Consider the following 23,089-nt stretch of genomic DNA (forward strand, 5'->3'; position numbering starts at 1 on the left):
TCTGTATTTTCTGTAGAGATGGGGTTTCACCATGTTGCCCAGGCTGGTCTTAAACTCCTGGGCTCAAGCAATCGGCCCACCTCAGCCTCCCAAAATGCTGAGATTACAGGTGTGAGCCACCGTGCCTAGCCTAATTCTTTTGTGTCTGGCTTCTTTCCATCAACATTAGGTTTACGAGATTCATTTATACTCGATATAACTACAAATCCATTCATTTTCATTCCTGTATAATGTTCCATTATCTTAATATATCTCAACTTCCCAATCCCTTCTACAACTAATGGACATGCAATGTTTTCATTTTGGGGCTACTATAGAACATGGTGCTACGAATATTCTTGTACATATCTCCTAGTACACATATCTTTTGGGTGGATACCTACAGGTAGAACTGCTTGTCTTTAACTAGAAAATTGTATTCCAAAGTAGTTGTATTAATTTATATTCTCATCAGCATGGTATGAGAGTTCCTGTTGCTCTACTTAGCAACCCTCTCAGTCTGTTTAATTTTACCTGTTCAGGTGAGTGCACTGATATCATAATATTGTTTTAATTTACATTTCACTGATTACTAGTGTCGTTGATCACTTTTTTTTTTTTTTGAGATGGAGTCTCACTCTGTTGCCCAGGCTGGAATGCAATGGCATAATCTCGGCCCACTGCAACCTCTGCCTCTGGGGTTCAAGTGATTCTCCTGCCTCAGCCTCCCGAGTAGCTGGGACTACATGTGCCCACCATCACGCCCAGTTAATTTTCGTATTTTTAGTAGAGACGGAGTTTCACCATATTGGCCAGGCTGGTCTTGAACTCCTGACCTTGTGATCCATCCGTCTCGGCCTCTCAAAGTGCTGGGATTATAGGTGTGAGCCACCGCACCCAGCCAAGTTATCAATTTTAATGAAGTCCAATTTATTCTTTTATATGAGTAGCGTCAGGAATGTATTTACCAGTATTATCTTCCAAGGGCTATTTCATTGTTTTGCTTTCAAATTTAGCTCTATAGAACACCTGGAATTGTGGTGAAAGGTAGGTGCCAAGTTTCATATGGATATCTAATTGTCCCAGCACCACTTGCTGAGAAAACTGTCTTTCTCTCACCTCTCTGCAATGTTATCTTTGTTATAAATCAGGTGTTCATACATTTGTGAACTGGTTTCTGGGCTCTCTCTTCTATCCCAATGGTCTACTTGTCTTTTCTTGTAGCAATATGACATTATTTTAAATATCATATCTTTGTGAAATAAATCTTGATATCTGGATGATATCCAATCTTGATGATATCCTCATATCTTATTCTTCTTCAAGAGTATCTTGGTTATTCCTGGTGCTTTGTATTTCCACATATGAGAATCAGCTTATCAAATCACACACCACACACACACACACACACACACACGCAGACTTTGCATTTTTATTGGGATTGTGCATTAAGTCATCTGTAGATTAGTTTGTGGAGAACTGATATCTTAAAATATTGAGTCTTCTAATCCATGAACATGGTTTATTCCTTCCAATATTTAAGTCTTCTTTAATTTCTATCAATATTTTATTTTCTATATAGATGTCTTATGTGTCATTTTTAAAGTTTATTCCTAGGTACTTAATTTTTTCTCAGCATTTAATTTTTTTGATACTAAGATAAATAATATCTGTAGTTGAGTTGAATGGTGGCCTCTAAAACAGTATATCCATATATCCATGTTCTAACCCCTGGAACCAGTAAATGTGACCTAATTTGGTAAAAGGATGTTTGTAGATGTAATTAAGTTGAGGATGTCAAGACGAGATCATCCTGGATTATCTGGGTGGGCCCTAAATTCAATAAGTATCCTTATCAGAGAAAGACAGAGAGAAGGAGAAGGCTATATGAAGAGGCAGGGATTGCAGTTATGCAGTCACAAGCCAAAGAATGCCTGGAGCCACCAGAGGTTAGAAGAGACAAGAAAGCATTCTCTCCTAGAACCTTTGGAGGAAGCCCCCACCCTACAGAAACCTTAGTTTCAGACTTCTGGCCTCCAGAAGGTGAAAGAATAAATTTCTGGGCCAGGTGCAGTGGCTCATACCTGTAAACCCAGCACTTTGGGAGGCCGAGGCAGGCAGATCACGAGGTCAGATCAAGACCATCCTGGCCAACATGGTGAAACCCCATCTCTACTAAAAATACAAAAATTAGCCAGGCATGGCAGCGTGCACCTGTAGTATCAGCTACTTGGGAGGCTGAGGCAGGAGAATTGCTTGAACCCGGGAGGCGGAGGCTGCAGTGAGTGGAGATTGCACCACTGCACTCCAGCCTGGGCGACAGAGCGAGACCGTCAAAAAAAAAAAAAGAATATATTTCTGTTGTTTAAAGCCACCAAATTTATGGTAATTTGTTACAACAGTCCTAAGAAAACCAATACAGTACCTTTTTTACAATTTCATTTTCTCTTGTTGCTGCTATACAATCAATTTACTTGATCTAGAAGCCCTGCTTTCCTTTATTTTATTTATTTATTTATTTATTTAAGACGGAGTTTTGCTCTTGTCGCCCAGGCTGGAGTACAATGGCACGATCTCGGCTCACTGCAACCTCCGCCTCCCAGGTTCAAGCGATTCTCCTGCCTCAGCCTCCTGAGTAGCTAGGACTACCGGCGTGTGCCACCATGCCTGGCTGATTGTTGTATTTTTAATAGAGACAGGGTTTCACCATCTTGGCCAGGCTGGTCTCGAACTCCTGACCTCATGATCCACCCGCCTCAGCCTCCCAAAGTGCTGGGATTACAGGTGTGAGCCACTGTGCCCGGCCTTTCCTTTACTTTATAAAATTAGGACACTAAAGTCCAAAGAGCTCAATCAGCTATCTAGTGGCAGAATTAGAACTAAAACATAGGTTGCTAAATTCCTAGTTCAGTGCCCTTTCTACTCTACCAAGTTGCCACTATACCCGAAGACTACCTCTTTAACAATTATCCACTGACCACAGTTTTCAAACCTTCCTTTTTCTTTTTTACCAAAGAGTCAACCTTTAATGCAATAGTTATATATTAGACTATCAAGAGAGGAATTACGCACAACTTGATTTTCCTCAAGAACATTCTTGTATCCTCTAAGAAAAAAAACAAAACAAAACAAAAAAACCAACCCCAAAACAAAAAACTTTTCCGAAGCCATCCGCATTTATGTGGCAGTGAAGATATACATACCTACACAAACACACAGGAAACATAAATTTTGTGTGTGTTGGTTTTTGTTTTTTTCTAATTTTTTTAGAGACAAGGTCTCACTTATTGCCCAGGTTGGAGTGGAGTGGTTATTTACAGGTGTGAGCATCATAGCATATTATAGCTTCAAAATCCTGTCCTCAAGGGATCCTCCTAAACATGCCTGGCTTAGGAGATACTTTTTTTTTTTTTGAGACAAAGTCTCACTTTATCACCCAGGCTGGAGTGCTGTGGCGCAATCTTCGCTCACTGCAACCTCTGCCTCCTGGGTTCAAGCAATTCTCCTGCCTCAGCATCTCGAGTAGCTGAAACTACAGGCCCATGCCACCATGCCCAGCTAATTTTTTTATTTTTAGTAGAGATGGGGTTTCACCACGTTGGCCAGGCTGTTCTCAAACTCCTGACTTCAGGTGATCCCCCTGCTTCAGCCTCCCAAAGTGCTGGGAGTACAGGTGTGAGCCACCGCACCTGGCCATTTTCTTTCTTTTTTTTCTTTTTCTTTTCTTTTTGAGACAGGGTCTTGCCCAGGCTGGAATGCATGGGGCAAGCAAGCATGGCTCACTGCAGCTTTGACCTCCTAGTCTCAAGTGATCCTCCTGCCTCAGCCTCCAGAATAGTTGAGACTATAGGCACACACCATCATGGCTGCTTAGTTAAAAAAAAAAAAAGTCTTTTTTTTTTTTGGAATAGACGAGGTCTCACTATGTAGCCCAGGCTAGCCTTGAACTCCTGAGCTAAGGTGATCCTCCTGCTTCAGCCTCCCAAAGTGTTGGGATTACAGGTGTGAGCCACTGCACCCGGCCAGGAGACACAAATTTCTAAAGAAAGTAGTACTCAGATGCACTGACTATCCTGTTGCCTCTTAATATACGGATAAGGAATGTCATTTCATACATTAGCCACCATGAGTAATACTAAATCCTGGCTCTGATCACTTATATTAGCACATATAATACATTGAAAATGCATTCACAGCAACAGATTTTGAGGACAGGATAAAAAAGTAAAAAAATAAAATTTGTAAAATTATTAAATTTTAAAAAATTAAAGAAAAGAAGAGAAGAAAATGCATTCAATGATGTTGCAAAGACAGAAAATGACTATTTCACAAATGACACTAGCCAGACTGGCAGTGAGTTGCCTAACATTTAACTAACCATTTTTCGGTGGACTGCAATGATGTAACCTGTAAAGGGGCTGTCAGGAAGAGATGGCATGTGACCATTAACCATTCCATTTGTGAAGTTCTTCTCAGTTCCACATGGCACAACAGTGTTTGGCATTCCATTGGGGATGAATATTGGTCGGGGTAGGTCCCCATTGGTAGTAAGGGTGAACATTCCATTTGTAGATGGCGAAGAGGAGAAATCTACAAATTCAAAGATAAGTACAGCATCATAAGCTTGTGGTATTTTCATCTTTGCTCTTTTCTCAAGTATCCTGAGGACCAGAGACAATGTAGTCTCTTAACACAGGGCAGGGAGAAATCACAGTATAAATAATTCTAGATTTATTGGAAGATTTTAATTTTCCAGTTTTACTTCCGTAACTCACACTTTTGACCAAATGAAAAAGAAAGAGTAACTGCTGGAAACTATTAAGCAGAATTTTTGCAGAAACTTGTATCAGCACCATGTTGTAGCACACAAACAGTTCTACCACTTGTTTTCTTTTCCTTCTCTTCGCCTTTGAAGACACTGTCCAATACAGTAACCTCTACCCAGATGTTGCATTTAAAATTTAAATTAGGCTGGATGAGGCAGCTCACATTTGTAATCCTAGCACTTTGGGAGGCTGAGGTAGCAGATGCCTTGAACCCAGGAGCTAGTGACCAGCCTAGGCAACATGGTGAAAACCCATCTCTACAAAAGATACACCATAGCTGGGCATGGTGGTACACGTTTGTAGTCCCAGCTACTTGGGAAGCTGAGGTGGGAGGATTGCTTCAGCCCATAAGGCAGAGGCTGCAGTGAGCCAAGATGATGCCACTGCACTCCAGGCTGGGTGACAGAGTGAGACCGTTTCTCAAAATAAATAAATTAAATTAAATTAAATTAAAAATGCATTATTCTCCCTCACACTAGCCACATCTCGAGCGCTTAACAGTCCACGTGACTGGTGGATACTGTATTGGATGGCAAAGATCACAGAAGTTTCCACCACTGCAGAATTCTATTGGACAGTGATGCTCTAAACTAAAACTAAAATTAGAACATCCACCAACTCACCGTCAGGACTATCTACCTACTACACATCAATGAGGGGAGCCTCATAAAGCCCTTTATAGTTGGGGAATTAGCCTAATTAACCTAATTGTAAGTAATATAGAGAATAGACAAAGCATACTAGTGGCTAAAAGGACTCAGTGAGTGACCACATTAAATTACATATAATGTTGGATTTCTTTCTAGCTATATCTATTGTTTATATTTTCTGGTAGTATGTTCCTCTCATACTAGCTGTTGCCATGTTAGTATTAGATAAAAGTTCAAAGAGATCTGAATTCCAAGAGTATATTAGCTAACGACTACCTATCTAACTGAAGTCACTTGGGTTCTCTAAATTTTAGGTTTCTCGTCGAAAAAATATGGAATAATCAGTAAGGTTTCCCTTGGGTTCCAAAATTCTTCTGCTATCATATCCTCAGCATGAACAAATATAAAAAAGATGACAACTCTTAGGCAAATATTTAAAGGAGCAATCATGAGAAGGAGTTCTAGTTCTATCTTACCTGTCTGTGTTGGACTAGAAGCTGAAATTGGAGACGCAGGGACAGGAATTTCAAATGCACACAAAAATCCACTCACTGAGAGTCGTACTTTTTGGTTGTCCTGAGGAAAGTTCTACAGAAACAGCAGCAAGATGAGAAGGGGAAGATGTTTCAGATAAAATGGAAAAGTTCTCTCTCTAACATATTTCAAAAGAATGTCTTAGGCGCTTTCATCCGTAAAACCAATGAGATGATTGAATAATTTTTCAACTACATAAAGGATGAATGCTTGATAAAAATAACGGAAAACTAACCTCAATTTTTGAACTATTATCTCTTTTCACAGGAAGAAGTGTGTTATATATGACTGACTTCAGTTTTGTCCGTTTCAGGGATCTAAATTCCAACCCTCAGAGACTCCATTTTTGCATTTCATATTAAGAAACTGTCAATGAGGTGAGAGTGTGTTCAGAAATCCCAAAGATGAATATAAATAATACCAGTTGCAGGAGCTTAATTTAGAGTAGGCAATATATTTATTAGATTATTTGTTTCCCCAGCTGGTATGTAGAAAGACATGATTGGTGTCAATTTGTCTTTACTCTTAATTTCTTAGTGTGTTAAAAGACCAAGTATATATATTCATAAATACTAAAAACACACATTCATAAATACATAAAATACTTTAACCTAGGAATAATTCTACTAACAGCGGTAATACAGAAGAGTTGTCAAGTGTAATAGCAGCAGGCTTTGGTAACAGCAGCAGTCTTTGGTGGAAACCTATACTATAGTGACACAGCTAGAACACTCCATATAGGCAGCCTTACATATTTCCCTTCTTCAAAAATACCACCATCAGTATTATCCCTTTATTCTGGTAGAAAACTCTTAGGTTTCTGGGTTGGAAAACTTGGCGTTTTTTGTTGTTGTTGTTGTTCAGTTTTCGTTATGTTTTAGTATCTCTCTTGGTCACATAACCTAACAATTGATCATAATAATTGAGAAAAATGTCATCTTTGGAGGATAGAATCAAAAGTTTCTTAGAGTAGTTAATATTACCTTTATGTTGGAACCATGTACTTCTGCTAGAAGGATTTGTTCTGAATTAAGTCCACAGAGATCACTCAGCTGTTTTTTTAAACCTGTGTACTTTTCATCCATATTCAGTCTTAGTCCATACCGTACAGGGGTAGTACCATCTAACTTAATCACTAGTAAAGAGGAAAGATCTTTTATTGGTAAAATGTAGGTTTCATTGAAAGTCTTAAATGCTGTGTACAGATATATCTGACTCGTAAATATAATAGCAAATATTTCAGCCTAGAATTTTTATTTTATGTGTAAACACTAAAACAGATGGTGCTTAGGGATAATATTAAGTGAAATCAGTATTTTTTTGGTGTTCATCTGACATAAAAGTATGAGTGGCTTTGCAGGGTTTTAAAGAGAGTTGCTGGCATATTTGAAACCAAAAAAACATGCCCCAATCTACATCTTTCAAACCTCAAGTCATGCCTAAAATTAGGTTGCTCAATTATAATATGCTGACCACCGGTCTTTATTTGTAAACAAATAACTATGCTTACAAATTCAGGCTATTTAAATAAAGTAAATTTAATGGAGCCAAGTAATTTTTCAGAACTTTCTGACCTACCTGTTATTTCTAATTGCATATAACTGTCCATTGGTAGTGGCAAAGACAAAAAATTGAAAGGGTCAAATCGGACACTTATATGCCCACATGTCTTGCATTTTACTTGAGATCTTAGCTGCCCATGGAACAAATCCACAACAATTGATCTATTTCTTCTTAGTTGGTTGTCCCAGGCCTAGCAATAAAAAAGATGAGAATTTTCTCTCAAAATCCAAAAGAGAGGCATTTCTATATAAATTCAAAGAAACTAGTTGAATATATTGGATTTAAATGTAAAGAATATAATCCTTACTCTTCATTTAACATAAAATATTAAATTGAGATGGAAAATCCTATTTTTCATTTGTTCTTATCAAGGTAACAATGGTAAATATTAAAGTTATTTGTCCATTAACAAGTATAAAGCATGGCTATAGGTCACTGTATCCATTACTTTAGCAATTATGGGGACTCTTTAAATTCCACTGGATAATTATTCCTACATCCAGTCCCATAAAGTTTACAATATGAAATGGCAACAGTTTTCTATTTTCATTAAACGTATTTTTGTTTTGGCATTATTGCATAAGAATTAAGCACAGAAATAGAAATTCATTCATTTTTGCAGTAAAGTTCTGATCTCAGAATAGTTTAGTTTGCATTTAAGTTGTGCTACATGTATTTGTGGCCAGAACATTTTGTCTATTGCTTACATTAGAAACTCAAAACTGACAAACCTCTGCAGCTACTTCCCAGTCTGGTCGCCCATCACTGTCCTTCAGTTCCACATATGGCTTTTCATGGACTCGATTAAGATCTTCATGAAGACCATCCAAGAGAAAAGCCAGAAGTTCTTGGGAGTCTTGTTGCTGAAACCCGTTAAACCTGGGAGCATATTTTGCTATGGTCCACTATAAATATAAGAGAAGTCACAGTCATTATTTCCTACCCATAAAATTTGGAATGAATATGTCCTATAATCCAATCAGAGCCATTGTAAGAAAATAAATAGTATAGTACTTAGTCTGCCTCTATTTCAACAAATATATTTTGGATAATCATGAAATCTTTTGAATCTTAATGTCAAATGACCCCCCCAACAAAAAGAGAAGTATTTTGGCCAATACTGTGCAATACTGTGTCCTCAGTTCAGTATCATGTAAGCAAACTATTCTTCAGGCACACAGATGTTATTTAAGGCAGAAATATTAAAACAGCGTTTGCTCACATTGAAAGATCCTGTTCTATAATGTTTTACATTTTTATATGCATATAAAATATGTATATTTTATAGGTACATAGTATATACATAACATGTGCATAAAATAATGTGCATATAATAATACATAACATGTATAAAATAATATGTGTATATATTACTTTATATAATATAATGTTGTCTTCAACAATTACATTTTCTGGTCTTGTTGCATCCTAACTTTTATTAACTGCATTATATTATAGAATTATTTTGAGGATATAAATTAATTAGAATAGTGCCTGGCAAGAGGTAAGTAGTCAAATGTGTAGCTGTTATAGTTAATAATTTGTAATATAAAAAGCTTTTGCTTTGTATTTAAATAAAAATAATGAATAATCCTAACTTCACTAAAATCTACTACATCTGATATTAATATAAAACTTATATTCATTAGTTTCATTCATTCATCCTTCTACTTTTTTTTTCTTTTTGGAGACAGAGTCTTACTCTGTTGCCCAGGCTGGAGTACAATGGTGTGATCTTGGCTCATTGCAAACACCACCTCCCAAGTTCAAGCATTTCTCATGCCTCAGCATCCCAAGTAGCTGGGATTACAAGCATGCACCACTATGCCTGGCTAATTTTTTTTAGTAGAGACAGGGTTTCGCCATGTTGTCCAGGCTGGTCTTGAACTCCTGGCCTCAAGTGATCCACCCACCTCGGCCTCCCAAAGTGCTGAGATTACAGGCGTGAGCCCCTGCGCCCAGCCTACTTCTTTGTATTCTACAGATAGAACTATCTTAGTTACGTTGAAAATGGATTGGATTGGATGTAATTAATAAGACTCTGAGGTCCACCTTGCAGTTAGAATACTGCTAATAGTGAAGTATTACCAAAAAAGGTTTACTCTTCATATAAGATGTTTGACAAATTAGTAAAATGAATGACATCCCGAATTTAGAGTATACCTTTGGTCTTTATCCTACCCACTACATATACAGTAGTATTTTGCATATATTTAAACAAGCAAAAGAATTTGACCTTTTGTTTATACCAAGTGAAGGATCCAAAAACATTTATTAAGCTAAAAGGCTAAACACAAAAAACAAGTAGAGAAAAATGATTAAACAACTATTAGGAATTAAATACTTTTATATTATTTTAACCTGCTTACCCGAAGCTTTAATGGGGCAACATTCTTCTGAGTTCCACTCCAAAGTTCCTGCACTAAATCACCATAGCATTTAGCCATATGCCCCTTCATACCAATGGGATTTGTCCTAGAAGTTTGAGAGGAAAATTTGTTGCCAAAGATTCTCATAAATCACAATCATGTGGGTGCAAAAATGCCTAGCATCTCACATCAAAATATCTTTTCTTTTTGAAACAAGAGATGTATTCCTTGGCCTATTTCATATTAAATAGGGCAAATAAGATAAAATCTTTCTCCCACAGGGTGAAAAAAGAGGAAATTTAGGTAATATTGGGTTTATATCAAAGTCACAGGTTAAGAGGCCAGTGACTCCAGAAAGATTACCTGTTGAGTTCATAAAGATGTCTCCCTGAGATAAAATACTGTGTCAGTGGCTGTGTGTTACTAACACACTGGATGCTTGAGTTCATGAAGCATGTGTTTCCCAGGTTGCTTAGACCTGTGGCTCCCTTTTCTGTGGGAACTGGAACAAACAATATGAGAACCAAAGCTTAGCTGTAGTAATATGCCATGGCACAAACAGTTACTTATATTCAATGAAAAGGTTTTTTATAACTCTCATAATCAGCTAAATGGTGCTAATAATTCTCTAGCAGGTCTTTGAAATGCTAGAGAAGGCTTTTCATGGAGTGTCTGGCAACAGTGATGATCCATGCTCATTTGTAACCCAGAAGCAGCAATTATTCTTTTTAATTGCTATGATTTTTCAAAATAATTCAAACAATTCTTCTTCTAGTATGTCTTTTAAAACATATAAATTATTTAATTGCAGAGTTAGAAAGAAATTTAGAAAATAATTTGATGGTGGGTTTGCCAACATCAAATGCTGCTTCAGGAAAAAAGAAAAAGAAGAAGGCCCTAATTACTTTTGAACTAGAAAACCAAAAGTTGTTAGCACTTTAATAGTTGAGAGAAGAAAAAAAAAAGAATACATTTAAAATAATCTCTTTAAAAAATAATACTGGAGACTTACCCTTGTGTCTATCTATTTTACTACTATTTGCTATTAAAGACATCTCCTCAGGCCAACTCATATCTTTGTTGCGAACTGGAAGGACAGATAGGAATGTGTTAATTTCTTATCTATCTAATTTACACCCATTTGATTGCTTTTTTTTTTAAAGACATCTTATTCCTAAATCAGAAGTTTTAAAATCTAGTTAATTTTAGTACATGCATTGCTTAACGACGAGGTTATATTCTGAGAAATGCATCATTAGGTGATTTTGTCTTTGTGTGAACATCACAGAGTGTACCTACACAAACCTAGGCTATGTATGGTATAGGCTGTCGCTCCTTGGCTACAAACCTGTACAGTATGTTACTGTATTGAATACTGTAGGCAAGTGTAACACAATGGTAAGTATTTGTGTATCTAAACATGTTAGAACATAGAAAAGGCACAACTAAAAATACAGTATTATAATCTTATGGGACCACTGCTGTATACAGGTCTTTTGTTGACAAACATCTTTTTGCAGCACATGCCTGTAATTGGCTCTAAAAGCATTCCTACTCTTCATATTGAGGACTTTAAAGTCACTTGGTTTGAATAATCTCATCCCTCAATTACCTACTTGAAGTAAAATTATACTCAACCATCTACAGAAGTAATTAAAGTTCAGAAACAATGGAATTTCTTATACTTAAAACATTAGAAATTACAATTCTTTCTTAAATTGTAACAACTGTCAGAGTAATTTATTCCTTTTTTTTTTTTTTGAGACAGTCTGGCTTTGTCCCCCAGGTTGGAGTGTAGTGATGTGATCTTGAGTCACTGCAACCTCCGCCTCCTGGGCTTGACTGATTCTCATGCCTCAGCTTCCTGAGTAGCTGGGACTACAGGCACGTGCCACCACACCCAGCTAATTTTTGTATTTTTAGCAGAGACAGATTTCACCATGTTGGCCAGGCTGGTCTGGAACTCCTGACCTCAAGTGATCCACCCATCTCAGCCTCCCAAAGTGCTGGGATTACAGGCGTGAGCCACTGCGCCCAGCCTATTCATTTTAATGCAAAGGCAGCTAACAACGTTGCCACAAAACTTGATGGGAAAAGATACACTTAAAAAGTTTTTAATGGCATGTGCATGCCAGTGTGTAAATCTATGAATATACAAGTAGCTCTGTCAGTGAGTAGCCAATGTTGGTGACTAATGAAAGCCTGTGCTACTAACTATGCAAGAAAGTTGTTCTCTTTACTCAAACTCAAAGCAGCAACTTGAAAATTTTAAGGAACTATAAATGTGTAAACTGAATTCACTTGTTTTTTATCTACCATTCCCATCCTTTGTCAGTCAATGACTAAAAACAGAATATTTTCGCTTTAAAGCAATCTAAATTGTATGGTAGGATTACATAAGAGTTCAAAGGGTTTTCTTTTTCTTTTTTTTCAAAGGGTTTCTTTATCATAAAAACATAATAATCAAATAATAGTTGTTTTGGAGAAAATTATAAAATGGGTTATTAGTAACTCTTTAAATTCTTCCCCTTGAAAATTTAATATAGATGCATGCTTCCATCTTGTACCTTCAATTACCAGGTGTTGTTCATCCTGGATTTTCAAATATTCCAATTTATGATCCTCATCATCCAGAAGAGTAAGGTAGTTCTGTGTAAGGAGGAGGAAATGTTTTTGTTATTTGGTTAGTAAACTTGAAACAAATACAGAGATAAAAATGAGTAACAATTAAAAAAAACTTCTTTGTAGTTATATAACATATCACAAATATCTGGCCTACTATAGTCGTTCACAAATATTTATAACTTAGGTGGTGGTATGAGAGAAAGACAATGTGTACTTCATAAGCGTTATCTTTCTCTTTTTTAAAATTTCAGTAGGTTTTTGGGGAACAGGTGGCGTTTGGTTACATGAATAATTTTTTTTTTTTTTTAAAGATGGAGTCTGGCTCTGTTGCCCAGGCTGGAGTATAGTGGCACTATCTCGGCTCACTGCAACCTCCGCCTCTGGGTTCAAGCAATTCTCCTGCCTCAGCCTTCTGAGTAGCTGGGACTACAGGCTCACACCGCCACACCCAGCTAATTTTTGTATGTTTTAGTAGAGACAGGGTTTCACCGCGTTGGCCAGGCTGGTCTCAAACTCCTGACCTCTGGTGCTCCAGCCACCTCGGCCTCCCAAAGTGATGGGATTACAGGTGTGAGCCACTGTGCTCGGCCACACCATTAGTTTATAATGTAACATATAATCTTTGTAACATGTAATCTTTATATGTAACAATAATCTTTGAAAGATAGTACTGTCCATGGTGATCAATTGCTATTATGGATCTCAGAGACAAATATTACAAGTATACATATAGTAACTTAAAAGATGAACTTTTCACTGATATCCTAGACATGGCTTTTAGCATAATTACTATAGGTAAAATCCCATACTCATGAAATATGATTTAACACTTAATTAGCCTTGTGCTCTTTGGCAACATATGTACTAAAATTGGAACAATACAAAGAAGTTTAGCAAATTTCTTTTACTATTTAAAATTAAACAAATACCAACAATCAGACTCTCCATGACTCTGAGATGCCTCTTACCTCACTGTTGTATAGCCACAGGCGCATATCTTCCTCTTTAATGCGCAGCCTTTGAGATAGATATTCGTGAATTTCCTTGATGGTCTGCATTCGACTAAAACAGCCTGTATAGGCTAATACCCGCTTTAAAGGTGCATTCGGAGAAGGTACATTTCCTATGGTTACAGTAATCACAGTAAGAAAAAAGGCAGATGTGAAAAAGGAGCACCCCTCTCAGCAATGGGGACCATACTATTTTAGGAAATAATAATGAGAAATGAGAATTACAGGTGTAATAATTTTATAAATGAAGAGCACCAAAAAGCTTTAAAGTGCAGGCAGGAGACCCAAGTTCTTTTTGTTTGTTTGTTTGTTTTTAATAGATGGAGTCTTGTTATGTTGCCAGGCTAGAGTGCGGTGCTGTGATTTTGGCTCACTGCAGCCTCCACCTCCAGGGCTCAAGCAATCCTCCCACCTCAGCCTCCTGAGTAGCTGGTACTACAGGCGCACGCCACCACATCTGGCTAATTTTTGTACATTTTTGGGTAGAGACAGGGTCTTGGCCATGTTGCCCTGGCTGGTCTCTAACTCCTGGGCTCAAGCAATCCACCTGCCTCGGCTTCCCAAAGTGCTGGGATTACAGGTGTGAGCCACCAAGCCCAGCCTTCCAGGTGTTTTAAAGTGAGTCCAAAGCCTCGACTTTGAAAAGATTAGCAAAGGCCCAAGGCCCAAGGTCCAAATTATTGGCAATATTTAGATACCAAGAAGAGTAGGAACATGCCAGAAAACAATTGGCATTGATATCTGGCTGCACTCAGCTGAGTCACAGTCAATAGCAAAATGAAATAAAACTCAGTGGAAAAAAAATTAAGACAGAGTTAAAAAAAAAAAAAACTCAGTGGAGGAGATAAAATGAGATGGGATTTGAATCCCACAGATAGATAATTGGATTCACCTGGTCCACTTTCCTAAACTTTCTTCGAATCACTAATCCCATCACTTTCAGTCATTAAGTAGCTGAATTATCTGGCACAGTGGTACAACTGCACCAGAAAACATATGTATATCTATTACATATCAATTTAAAAAAAAGAGAATTTGACATAAAATTCTAAATAGGTATAGACTCTACATAGCCAAACAGAGTTTTTTATTATCATTATTTGAGATAAGGTCTCATTCTGTTGCTCAGGCTGTAGTGCAGTGTGGCAATCATGGCTCACTGCAGCCTCAACCTCCTTCATTCAAGTGATCCTCGCACTTCAGCTTCCCAAGTAGAGACAGGGTCTCTCTATGTTGCCCAGGCTGGTTTTGAACTCCAGGGCTCAGGGAATCCTCCCACCTTGGCCCCCCAAAGTTCTGGGATTACAAACTGAGATTACAAGTGTGTGAGCTACCACATTTGGTCAAAACAGAGTTTCAAATTGAAGCCAAGAAGTTTCCCATGGCCAAATAAACAAGTGCCCAATAAGGAAAAATAAAATCATATTAGCCTGTCCACCCAGTAAGATGACGACAGACATGACCTTGAATTCCTGAAGGGCTAAAGGTAGAAACAAGAAGAGTGGTAATACAGGGGAAAAGAGTAAAGAGTGAAGGAAGAATATATCAAGTCTCACTACATACTTCAAAAGAGGAGGGGTATGAAATGACAAGAGATTATGGAAATCAAAGAGAGGTGGCAAAAAAAAACACATCATTAAACCCTGGTTCACTATTCCGCCAAAAATCTAGGCAAAACTGTGGCTTAAAATAGTCTTCTCTGCTGAGGCTGTATTTTATTGAGCAACCCAACTTAAAAATATAAACTTATCAATATAATGTACATTCCAAATAATTTTCTACCCATTCAATCATGAGTTAGCTTTTTTCTTCCTGAAACATGCTTTTAATGAGTCTTCCCCACTAAATAAAGCTGAGAAAATATGTGCATCATCTACTTTTTTAGAACTTCAGAAAAGGAATTCCCTCACCTAAGGCAGGCTAAAAAGTCACCTAAAAAACAATGACTTCTATAGCTTTGTCTGTAGAAAAGGCTACATTTAAGTAATTGTAACTGTAAGAAGGTTTGAATACTTGTCACTTCAAAAGGAATAAAAGAGCCTAGTAAACAGTTGTAATAAATTGAGTATTTGAGAAAGATGAACATCATGTTATGGCAGAACAAAACCCAAACCGTGATCAGTTTTTAAACACATAGCAAGCAAATCTTTTACAATCAGCAAGCAAAGGATAATCTCTAAAAGAAAACAAAAGAGCAAATTTCTCCAATTATACATTTTAGGATTAGTTGTAAGATTACAGCAAGAAAGCATATTTTTATAAATTTTAAAATGATTAATGATTGATTACACAACTAATTAGCAAGGAATAAAATTTCAAAATAAAACCAAATTTGGAGCATCTGAAATATGCAGTTCTAGGATTCAGAAGCATATAAGTATAGTATTCAAGTCAATCTCTATTGTCCTAAGCCACAATATGAAAATTTGAGTTTTAGAAAGTTTTTATAGCATAGCTCATTAAGCAGGCAGCCACTTACTATACATACTTTTGTGCTTTTGAATAGCACCAACAAATCTAGTGGAATTTATAGAAGCAGCAAAAATCTAGGATCAGCACAAGAGTTACAAAGAATACCTACTAAAAGCGCAACAACACATCTTGCCTCTCATGTTATCTTTCTTTTATATATTTTTTTGAGACAGAGTCTCGCTCTGTTGCCCAGGCTAGAGTGCATGGCACGATCTCGGCTCACTGCAACCTCTGCCTCCTGGGTTCAAGCAGTTCTCATGCCTCACCCTCCCGAGTAGCTGGGATTACAGACACCTGCCACCACACATGGCTAATTTTTGTATTTTTAGTAAAGATGGGGTTTCGCCATGTTGACCAGGTTGGTCTCGAACTCCTGACCTCTGGTGATTCAGCAGCCTCGGAGTCCCAAAGTGCTGGAATTACAGGCATGAGTCACTGCACCTGGCCTCATGTTATCTTTCAAAGAGAATTGAAAAAGTTGTAATGGGTGCCATGGAAGCAAGGCTAATCCTTCTAATGGAAAATTAAATCAAGAATGTTTCATAAAGGTTCTATCTCACTGTTCCTTTTTTAAAAAATGGTTTCCTTCACTTTTTTTTTTTTTTTAAGAGACAAGCTCTTGCTCTGTTACCCAGGCTGGAGTATGGTGGCACAATCATAGCTCACCACAGCCTTGAACTCCTGGGCTTAAGAGATCTTCCCACCTCAGCCTCTTGAGTAGCTGAGACTACAGGGCACACCACTTTGCCCAGCTAATTTAAACAATTTTTTGTAGAGACAGGATCTTACTATGTTGCCCAGGCTGGTCTCAAACTCCTGGCTTCAAATGATCTTCCTCCCCAGTCTCCCAAACTGTTGGGATTACAGGCATCAGCCACCATGCCCAGCCTCACTGTTCTTTGATTTTGCTGTTTTCCCCAAAGACAAAGTTTGGTAGACGGGGGCCAATGCTTTGCTATAATTATTACAAAACACTATTGAAAGAATTCTTACCAAACAGGCCGAGGTGGATGGATCACGAGGTCAGGAGATCGAGACCATCCTGGCTAACACGGTGAAACCCCGTCTCTATTAAAAATGCAAAAAATGAGCCAGGTGTGGTGGTGGGCGCTTGTAGTCCCAGCTACTTGGGAGGCTGAGGCAGGAGAATGGTTTGAACCTGGGAGGCGGAGCTTGCAGTGAGCCGAGATTGTGCCACTCCACTCCAGCCTAGGTGACAGAGCAAGACTCCATCTCGAAAAAAATAAAAAATAAAAGAATCTTCATATATTATATGAATATAACCTTTAATGAAGATACAAAACTAACTTTGTTCAATTTCAAAGGAGAGCAAGTACTTCTTTTGGTCAGGGTTTAGAGGTAGTTCTTGCATACTAAGTTATTTAAATTATAATAACATGCTGGTATTGTTAACATAGTCTGAGAATTTGTGTAAATGGTTGCTCATGATTATTAATATTATTTTTTGAGACAGAGTCTCACTCCGTCACCCAGGCTGGAGTGCAACGGTGTGATCTTGGCTCACTGAAACCTCCACCTCCTGGGTTCAAGCGATTCTCTTGCCCCAGCCTCCCAAGTAGCTGAAATTACAGCACCACCACGCCCAGCTAATTTTTGTATTTTCAGTAGAGACAGGGTTCATGTTGGCCAGGCTGGTCTTGAACTCCTGACCTCAAGTAATCTGCCCACCTCAGCCTCCCAAATTGTGGGATTACAGGCATGAGCCACTGTGCTCAGCTTATTATTTCTTTACTGCTGAAGAATAATTTCAAACATTTGCAAAGCAAAAGCACAGAGCAAGTCTTGCCCATCAATAAAGTTTAACCTTATGGAGAAATGAAAGGGGAACTTTTTGCATGTTATACATTAAAATGGGAACTACTTTATATGTCATTTTGATAGGCTTGATGTTTTTTCAAAGCAAATATATCACTTTAATCTTCAAAAATATGCCTTTTGCTCTGTACTCTCTGTCTCTTATGTAAAGCCTCTTTAGATCAAGCATGAGAAATGTATCATGTTTTGCCAAAAAACCAAACAACAACAAAAACCTTAAAAAACAAAAAAGATGATAGTATAAAAGGAATTGCTTTTTACAAATTTGAGTGGAGTTGAAAAGACCAGTCAATGACTGGTATACTACTACTTAGTCTAGTAACAATTTACAATGGCTTGTCTCAAAGAAATAAAGCATGTAAAATATATTTCTATTTATTTTCTTCGTAAGTAGAAAAGGAAACATCCCATCTCAGTTTGCTGTTGGAATGTTTGCTTCAACCCCTCATCTAGTCTTGTGCATGACCACAGATCTAAGCCCTGTAAAAATTAATTACTGAGTCTGTAGGAAAGCTGATGGGAATGTGTATCAATACAGTGGCACCAGACTTTGAGCAACGTAGTTTTCACCTTTTTTTTTTTTTTTTAAGGAAATTCATGGTATTCTTGCTGCATTCTTAAGTTACCTCTCGGTAAATGCTGAGGAAACATTCTCAGGCTCATCATACCCATATTCACCCAGATGTTAGACTGCTGTGTCCGAGTGGCAGGCTGCTGTCTCAGGAAGAGAAGATAGCGGGGAAATAATTCCAGCTCTGGGATGTCTGTCTTGCTGTTCTTGATAACCTATTATTTTAAAAGATAAAAAGAGATCACTAAAAAAAGAAACAAAACTTGCCATTTTAATCTAACTTCTGAGATTTATTTCTAAACCAAAATGTCCAACAAGTTCACTAGCCACATTTCAGTAATTACTGAAACTCACACATTTAAGTTACATGGATCTGATTACTGTTAAAATTCCTGCTCCAAAACCCATTTCCTAAGATTATAACTCCTTGTAGATATCTTCTCCCCTTTTATTTAAAAGCAAGTAACAACACTGAGGAAAAAAAACCCCTAAGTATTATCTATAATTCTACTACCCTCACACCATAAGTCTTTTCATTTTTACATATTTCATGTATATAAATGACTGACATTTTAAGGACAAATTCATAAAAATTGAGTTACAAGTCAAAAACTATGGAAGTATTCATTAGCTATATAGTCATGCTGCCATCTAAAGTTTAGCAATTTACACTATTGCCAGTAATGTGTAAGTATACTACTCTCATAAAACCTTATCACTGGACATCATTTAAAAACATCCACATTTCGTTAATATGAAGAGTATTATAAATTGCTTAAATTTTTATTTTTTGTACTAGTAGTGAGGATGCAACTGTTCCCATATAAAAATTTACTACGTTCTGCTTGCATAACCAGTCTGTTCACATATGTTTTGTCTATGACTTAAACAAAAAATTTGGATGTAAAAAAAACTCAGATTTCACATTGTTGGAACAGGATTTTTAAGTAGTTTTAACCTGCTTATAAGCCCACAGACACAGGAAAACATTTAATTATCAAAATATTGTTGTAAGAGTAGTACATGATCAATTTCATATTCTAAAAGGATAGCAGGGTTAACACTGAAACTCCTTTTTTTTTTTTTTGAGACACAGTCTCACTCTGTCACCCAGGTTGGAGTGCAGTGGCCCGATCTCGGCTCACCGCAAGCTCTGCCTCCCGGGTTCTTCCCATTCTCCTGCCTCAGCCTCCCAAGTAGCTGGGAATACAGGCGCCCGCCACCACACCTGGCTAATTTTGTTTTTGTATTTTTAGTAGAGACAGGGTTTCACCGTTGTTAGCCAAGATGGTCTTGATCTCCTGACTTCGTGATCCGCCCGCCTCAGCCTCCCAAAGTGCTGGGATTACAGGCGTGAGCCACCGTGCCCAGCCAACACTGAAATTCTTGAAAACAGAAACTCTGTACAGAGTCTTTTAAGTCTCAGGTGACCAGGCTTTATTTTCCTTTACTCTCATAACCAATATCTTCTGCAACAGAACTTTTTTTTTTTAGTATCAAGAGGGAGCAATAAAAATCAAATAAAAACAACACTACAAGCCAGGTGCAGTGGCTCATGCCTGTAATACCAGCACTTTGGGAGGCCAAGGCAGAAGGACTGCTTGAGACCAGGAGTTCGAGACCAGCCTGGGCAACACAGCAAGATTCTGTGTGAACACTTACCAATTGATGGTGAGCATTTCAAAAATACAGGGCCCTGTAAGAAAAATTTTGTTTCTCTATGAGAACATCTCAAGTATATTTATTAATTTCATGCAAAAAGTCAGAAGCATATAGAGACCCAATCCTAAAGAGTGAAGAAATAGTGTCCCTTATTATTAACCTGAGATAAAATATCAATAATTGGGCCCAGTACAGTGCCTCACATCTGTTATCCCAGCACTTTGGGAGGCGGAGGTGGGCGGATTTCTTAAGCCCAGGAGCTCAAGACCAGCCTGGGCAACATGGCGAAACACCATCTCTACCAAAAAATATACTACAAAAAAAAAATAATAATAATAGCCAGGTGTGGTGGTGGATGCCTGTAGTCTCAGCTACTAGGGGAGCTGAGGTGGGAGGATCACCTGAGCCTGGGGAGGTCAAGGCTGCAGTGAGCCATGATGGTGCCACTGCGCTCCAGCCTGGATGACTCTTTGAGACAGAGTGAGACCCTCTCTCAAATATAAATATAAATATTTATATATATACACACAATTGTGTGTATGTGTGTGTGTGTGTGTATATATATATATTTCCTTATATTGCTGCTACCAGAGTTTCTATACCAAAAAACACCAAAATAAGATCATGGCCAGTGTTGGGATCAAGTATATAAGTAAACAGAAAAAGAATATTTGAGGAGAAGGTGGAGAAAATTATGAAATAATTCAGAGAGAAATAAACAGAAAAAAGAGAGAGAAAAGAAAGTGGTGGAAATTGTTAAAAGTTATGTGTACTATTGTAAAATGTACAAAACATTTCTAACAATCACATTTAATAAATTCATAGGTCTTAAACTTTAGATTGCATAGAAATCACCCGCTCCCTTGAGATTGTGATCAAGTAGGTCTAGGATGGAGCCCATGAATCTTCATTTTATATAAGCAATCCCACTACAGTTAATTTTGTTGAAATAGCCTTTACAATAAAAGAAAATATATGTTGATATATTTATTTGGAATTATTACCTTTTTGCATGATCTTTAGCAAGACGATCTCGTCAAAGCGCTCTGTTTAACTCTTAGCATCTTGAGCATCTTAACATCTTTAGCATCTTGCGATAATGTAATAGTTTGACAAGCATCCCAGAAGTACTGATTTACCAAAGCTTATCTAACATGATCTGATCATGCTTGAAACCATAAGACTTTCTGCTTGCCAAAAACATGGTCTTCTATATCTTGCCCAACCTCTAATCCTTTTTTCATAAAACTGTGTAACACATGAGCCAACCAAGAGTGTGTAAAGCTCCTGTTAAAATGGGGATATGGCCCCACTCTAAATTTCCAGAGAGACCAGCTGATGTTTTGAAATAAATATTACTAGAGTTTGCCTCTGTTCTATGAAGGCTGGGTTTCAAAAATACAACCAAAGAAACAAAAGTACAGCAATAAACCAAAGGGATATAAAAAACAGCTAGAGAGCCATTTAAAATATTTGAAGTAAGTAGGAGCAAGTAAGTGTCAATGTTTTAATGTAGTGCTCTATTGTTGGATCTGAAATAGTTCGTAACGCAGTGGTTGCTTTGACATTAGTGATTGCTGTCACAGAAGCAGAGACTTCCTGTTGTTTGCTATTGTATCCCCAGTACTGAAACAGAGCCTGGCATGTAGTATGCACCCAACAAATATATTTTTTTAGAATGTAATTATTTTATTAATATTTAAAAACATTTTTATGTTTTGAACATATTTTTGAATATGTTCAAATATTTTACTTTAGTGAATAGTAGTGGACAAGGCCAGATATGATGTTTTTCTATAACCTTAGGTTAGTATTGGTAGCGGTTTGATAAATTCAAATCCTTTGACTCCAATCACAAGGCTTTCTCTGAAGTACTTCACTGATTTTTGTAAAATATTCTTAATTTGAACTGTTATTCAAATTGATTTTAAGTAAAATTTGTATGTGGCTAGATATTCCTTGTTGATTTCACTTTCACTGACATTTTTACTGTCATTTAACAGTGCTTACAAAATATTACCTGTTGGATTTCTCTTTTTTTCCCCAACTTTCATTTTAGAATCAGGGGGTACAGGTGCAGGCTTATTACACAGGTATATTGTATGATACTGAGGTTTGGAGTATGAATGAATCTGTCCCCCAGGTGGTGATCATAGTACCCAATAGGTAGGGTTTTTTTCAGTCTTTACCCTACTTCCACCCTCCCCGCTCTTGTATTCCTCAATGTCTATTGCTACCATTTTTATGATCACGAGTACCCAAGGTTTAGCTTCCGCTTATAAGTGAGAACATATGGTATTTGGTTTTCTGTTTCTGTATTAGTTTGCTTAGGATAATGCTTTCCAGCTGCACCTGTGTTGCTGCAAAGGCTGTGATTTTGTTCTTTTACATGGCTGCATAGTATTCCATTGTGTATATGTACCATATTTTCTTTATCAAGTCCACGACTGATGGGCATCTAGGTTGATTCCATGTCTTTGCTGTTGTGAATAGTGCTGTGATGAACATACAATTGCATGTGTCGTTTTGGTAGAATGACTTATTTTCCTTTGGGTATATGCCCAGTAGTGGGATTGCTGGGTCAGATGGTAGTTCAACTCTCAGTTCTCTGAGAAATCTCTAAACTGCTCTCCACAGTGGCTGAACTAATTTACATTCTCACCAGCAGCAGCAGCAGCATGTAAGTGTTCCCTTTTCTCCCCAGCCTCACCACCATCTGTTATATTTTGTCTTTTTAAGAAAAGCCATTCTGGGCCGGGCGTGGTGGCTCACGCCTGTAATCCCAGCACTTTGGGAGGCTGAGGCCGGCAGATCACGAGGTCAGGAGATCGAGACCATCCTGGCTAACATAGTGAAACCCCGTCTCTACTAAAAATACCAAAAATTAGCCGGGCGTGGTGGCAGGCGCCTGTAGTCCCCAGCTACTCAGGAGGCTGAGGCAGGAGAATGGCGTGAACCCAAGAGGCAAAGCTTGCAGTGAGCCCAGATTGCA

The 23,089-nt window shown here is 37.7% G+C and overlaps 2 protein-coding genes across 4 annotated transcripts in view; one reads left to right on the plus strand and one right to left on the minus strand.

The window, feature by feature from the left end:
- The window catches only part of EFCAB3 (EF-hand calcium binding domain 3), a 132,573-nt gene that overhangs the window by 2,601 nt on the left and 106,883 nt on the right, over window positions 1-23,089 (plus strand). For 2 of the 3 annotated variants that reach the window (XM_063799137.1, XM_063799136.1), the window contains one exon: window positions 6,257-6,366. The exons of the other annotated variant lie outside the window; for it this stretch is intronic. The gene's annotated coding sequence lies outside the window, so the exon portion shown is untranslated. The remainder of the gene's footprint in view (window positions 1-6,256; window positions 6,367-23,089) is intronic. 3 annotated transcript variants of the gene reach the window in all.
- LOC134808929 (ubiquitin carboxyl-terminal hydrolase 32-like) lies at window positions 2,989-22,337 on the minus strand. Its single transcript, XM_063799482.1, has 12 exons — window positions 22,287-22,337; window positions 18,491-18,650; window positions 13,515-13,669; window positions 12,489-12,570; window positions 10,934-11,008; window positions 10,285-10,423; window positions 9,922-10,027; window positions 8,284-8,457; window positions 7,568-7,742; window positions 6,973-7,124; window positions 5,932-6,043; window positions 2,989-4,569 (listed from the first exon to the last, which is right to left on the minus strand). The coding sequence occupies exons 1-12, from the start codon at window positions 22,335-22,337 to the stop codon at window positions 4,349-4,351; spliced, it is 1,602 nt and encodes a 533-aa protein (XP_063655552.1). The 3' UTR covers window positions 2,989-4,348.

This window comes from Pan troglodytes, chromosome 19, assembly GCF_028858775.2.
Source record: "Pan troglodytes isolate AG18354 chromosome 19, NHGRI_mPanTro3-v2.0_pri, whole genome shotgun sequence".
Classification (NCBI taxonomy): Eukaryota; Metazoa; Chordata; class Mammalia; order Primates; family Hominidae; genus Pan; species Pan troglodytes.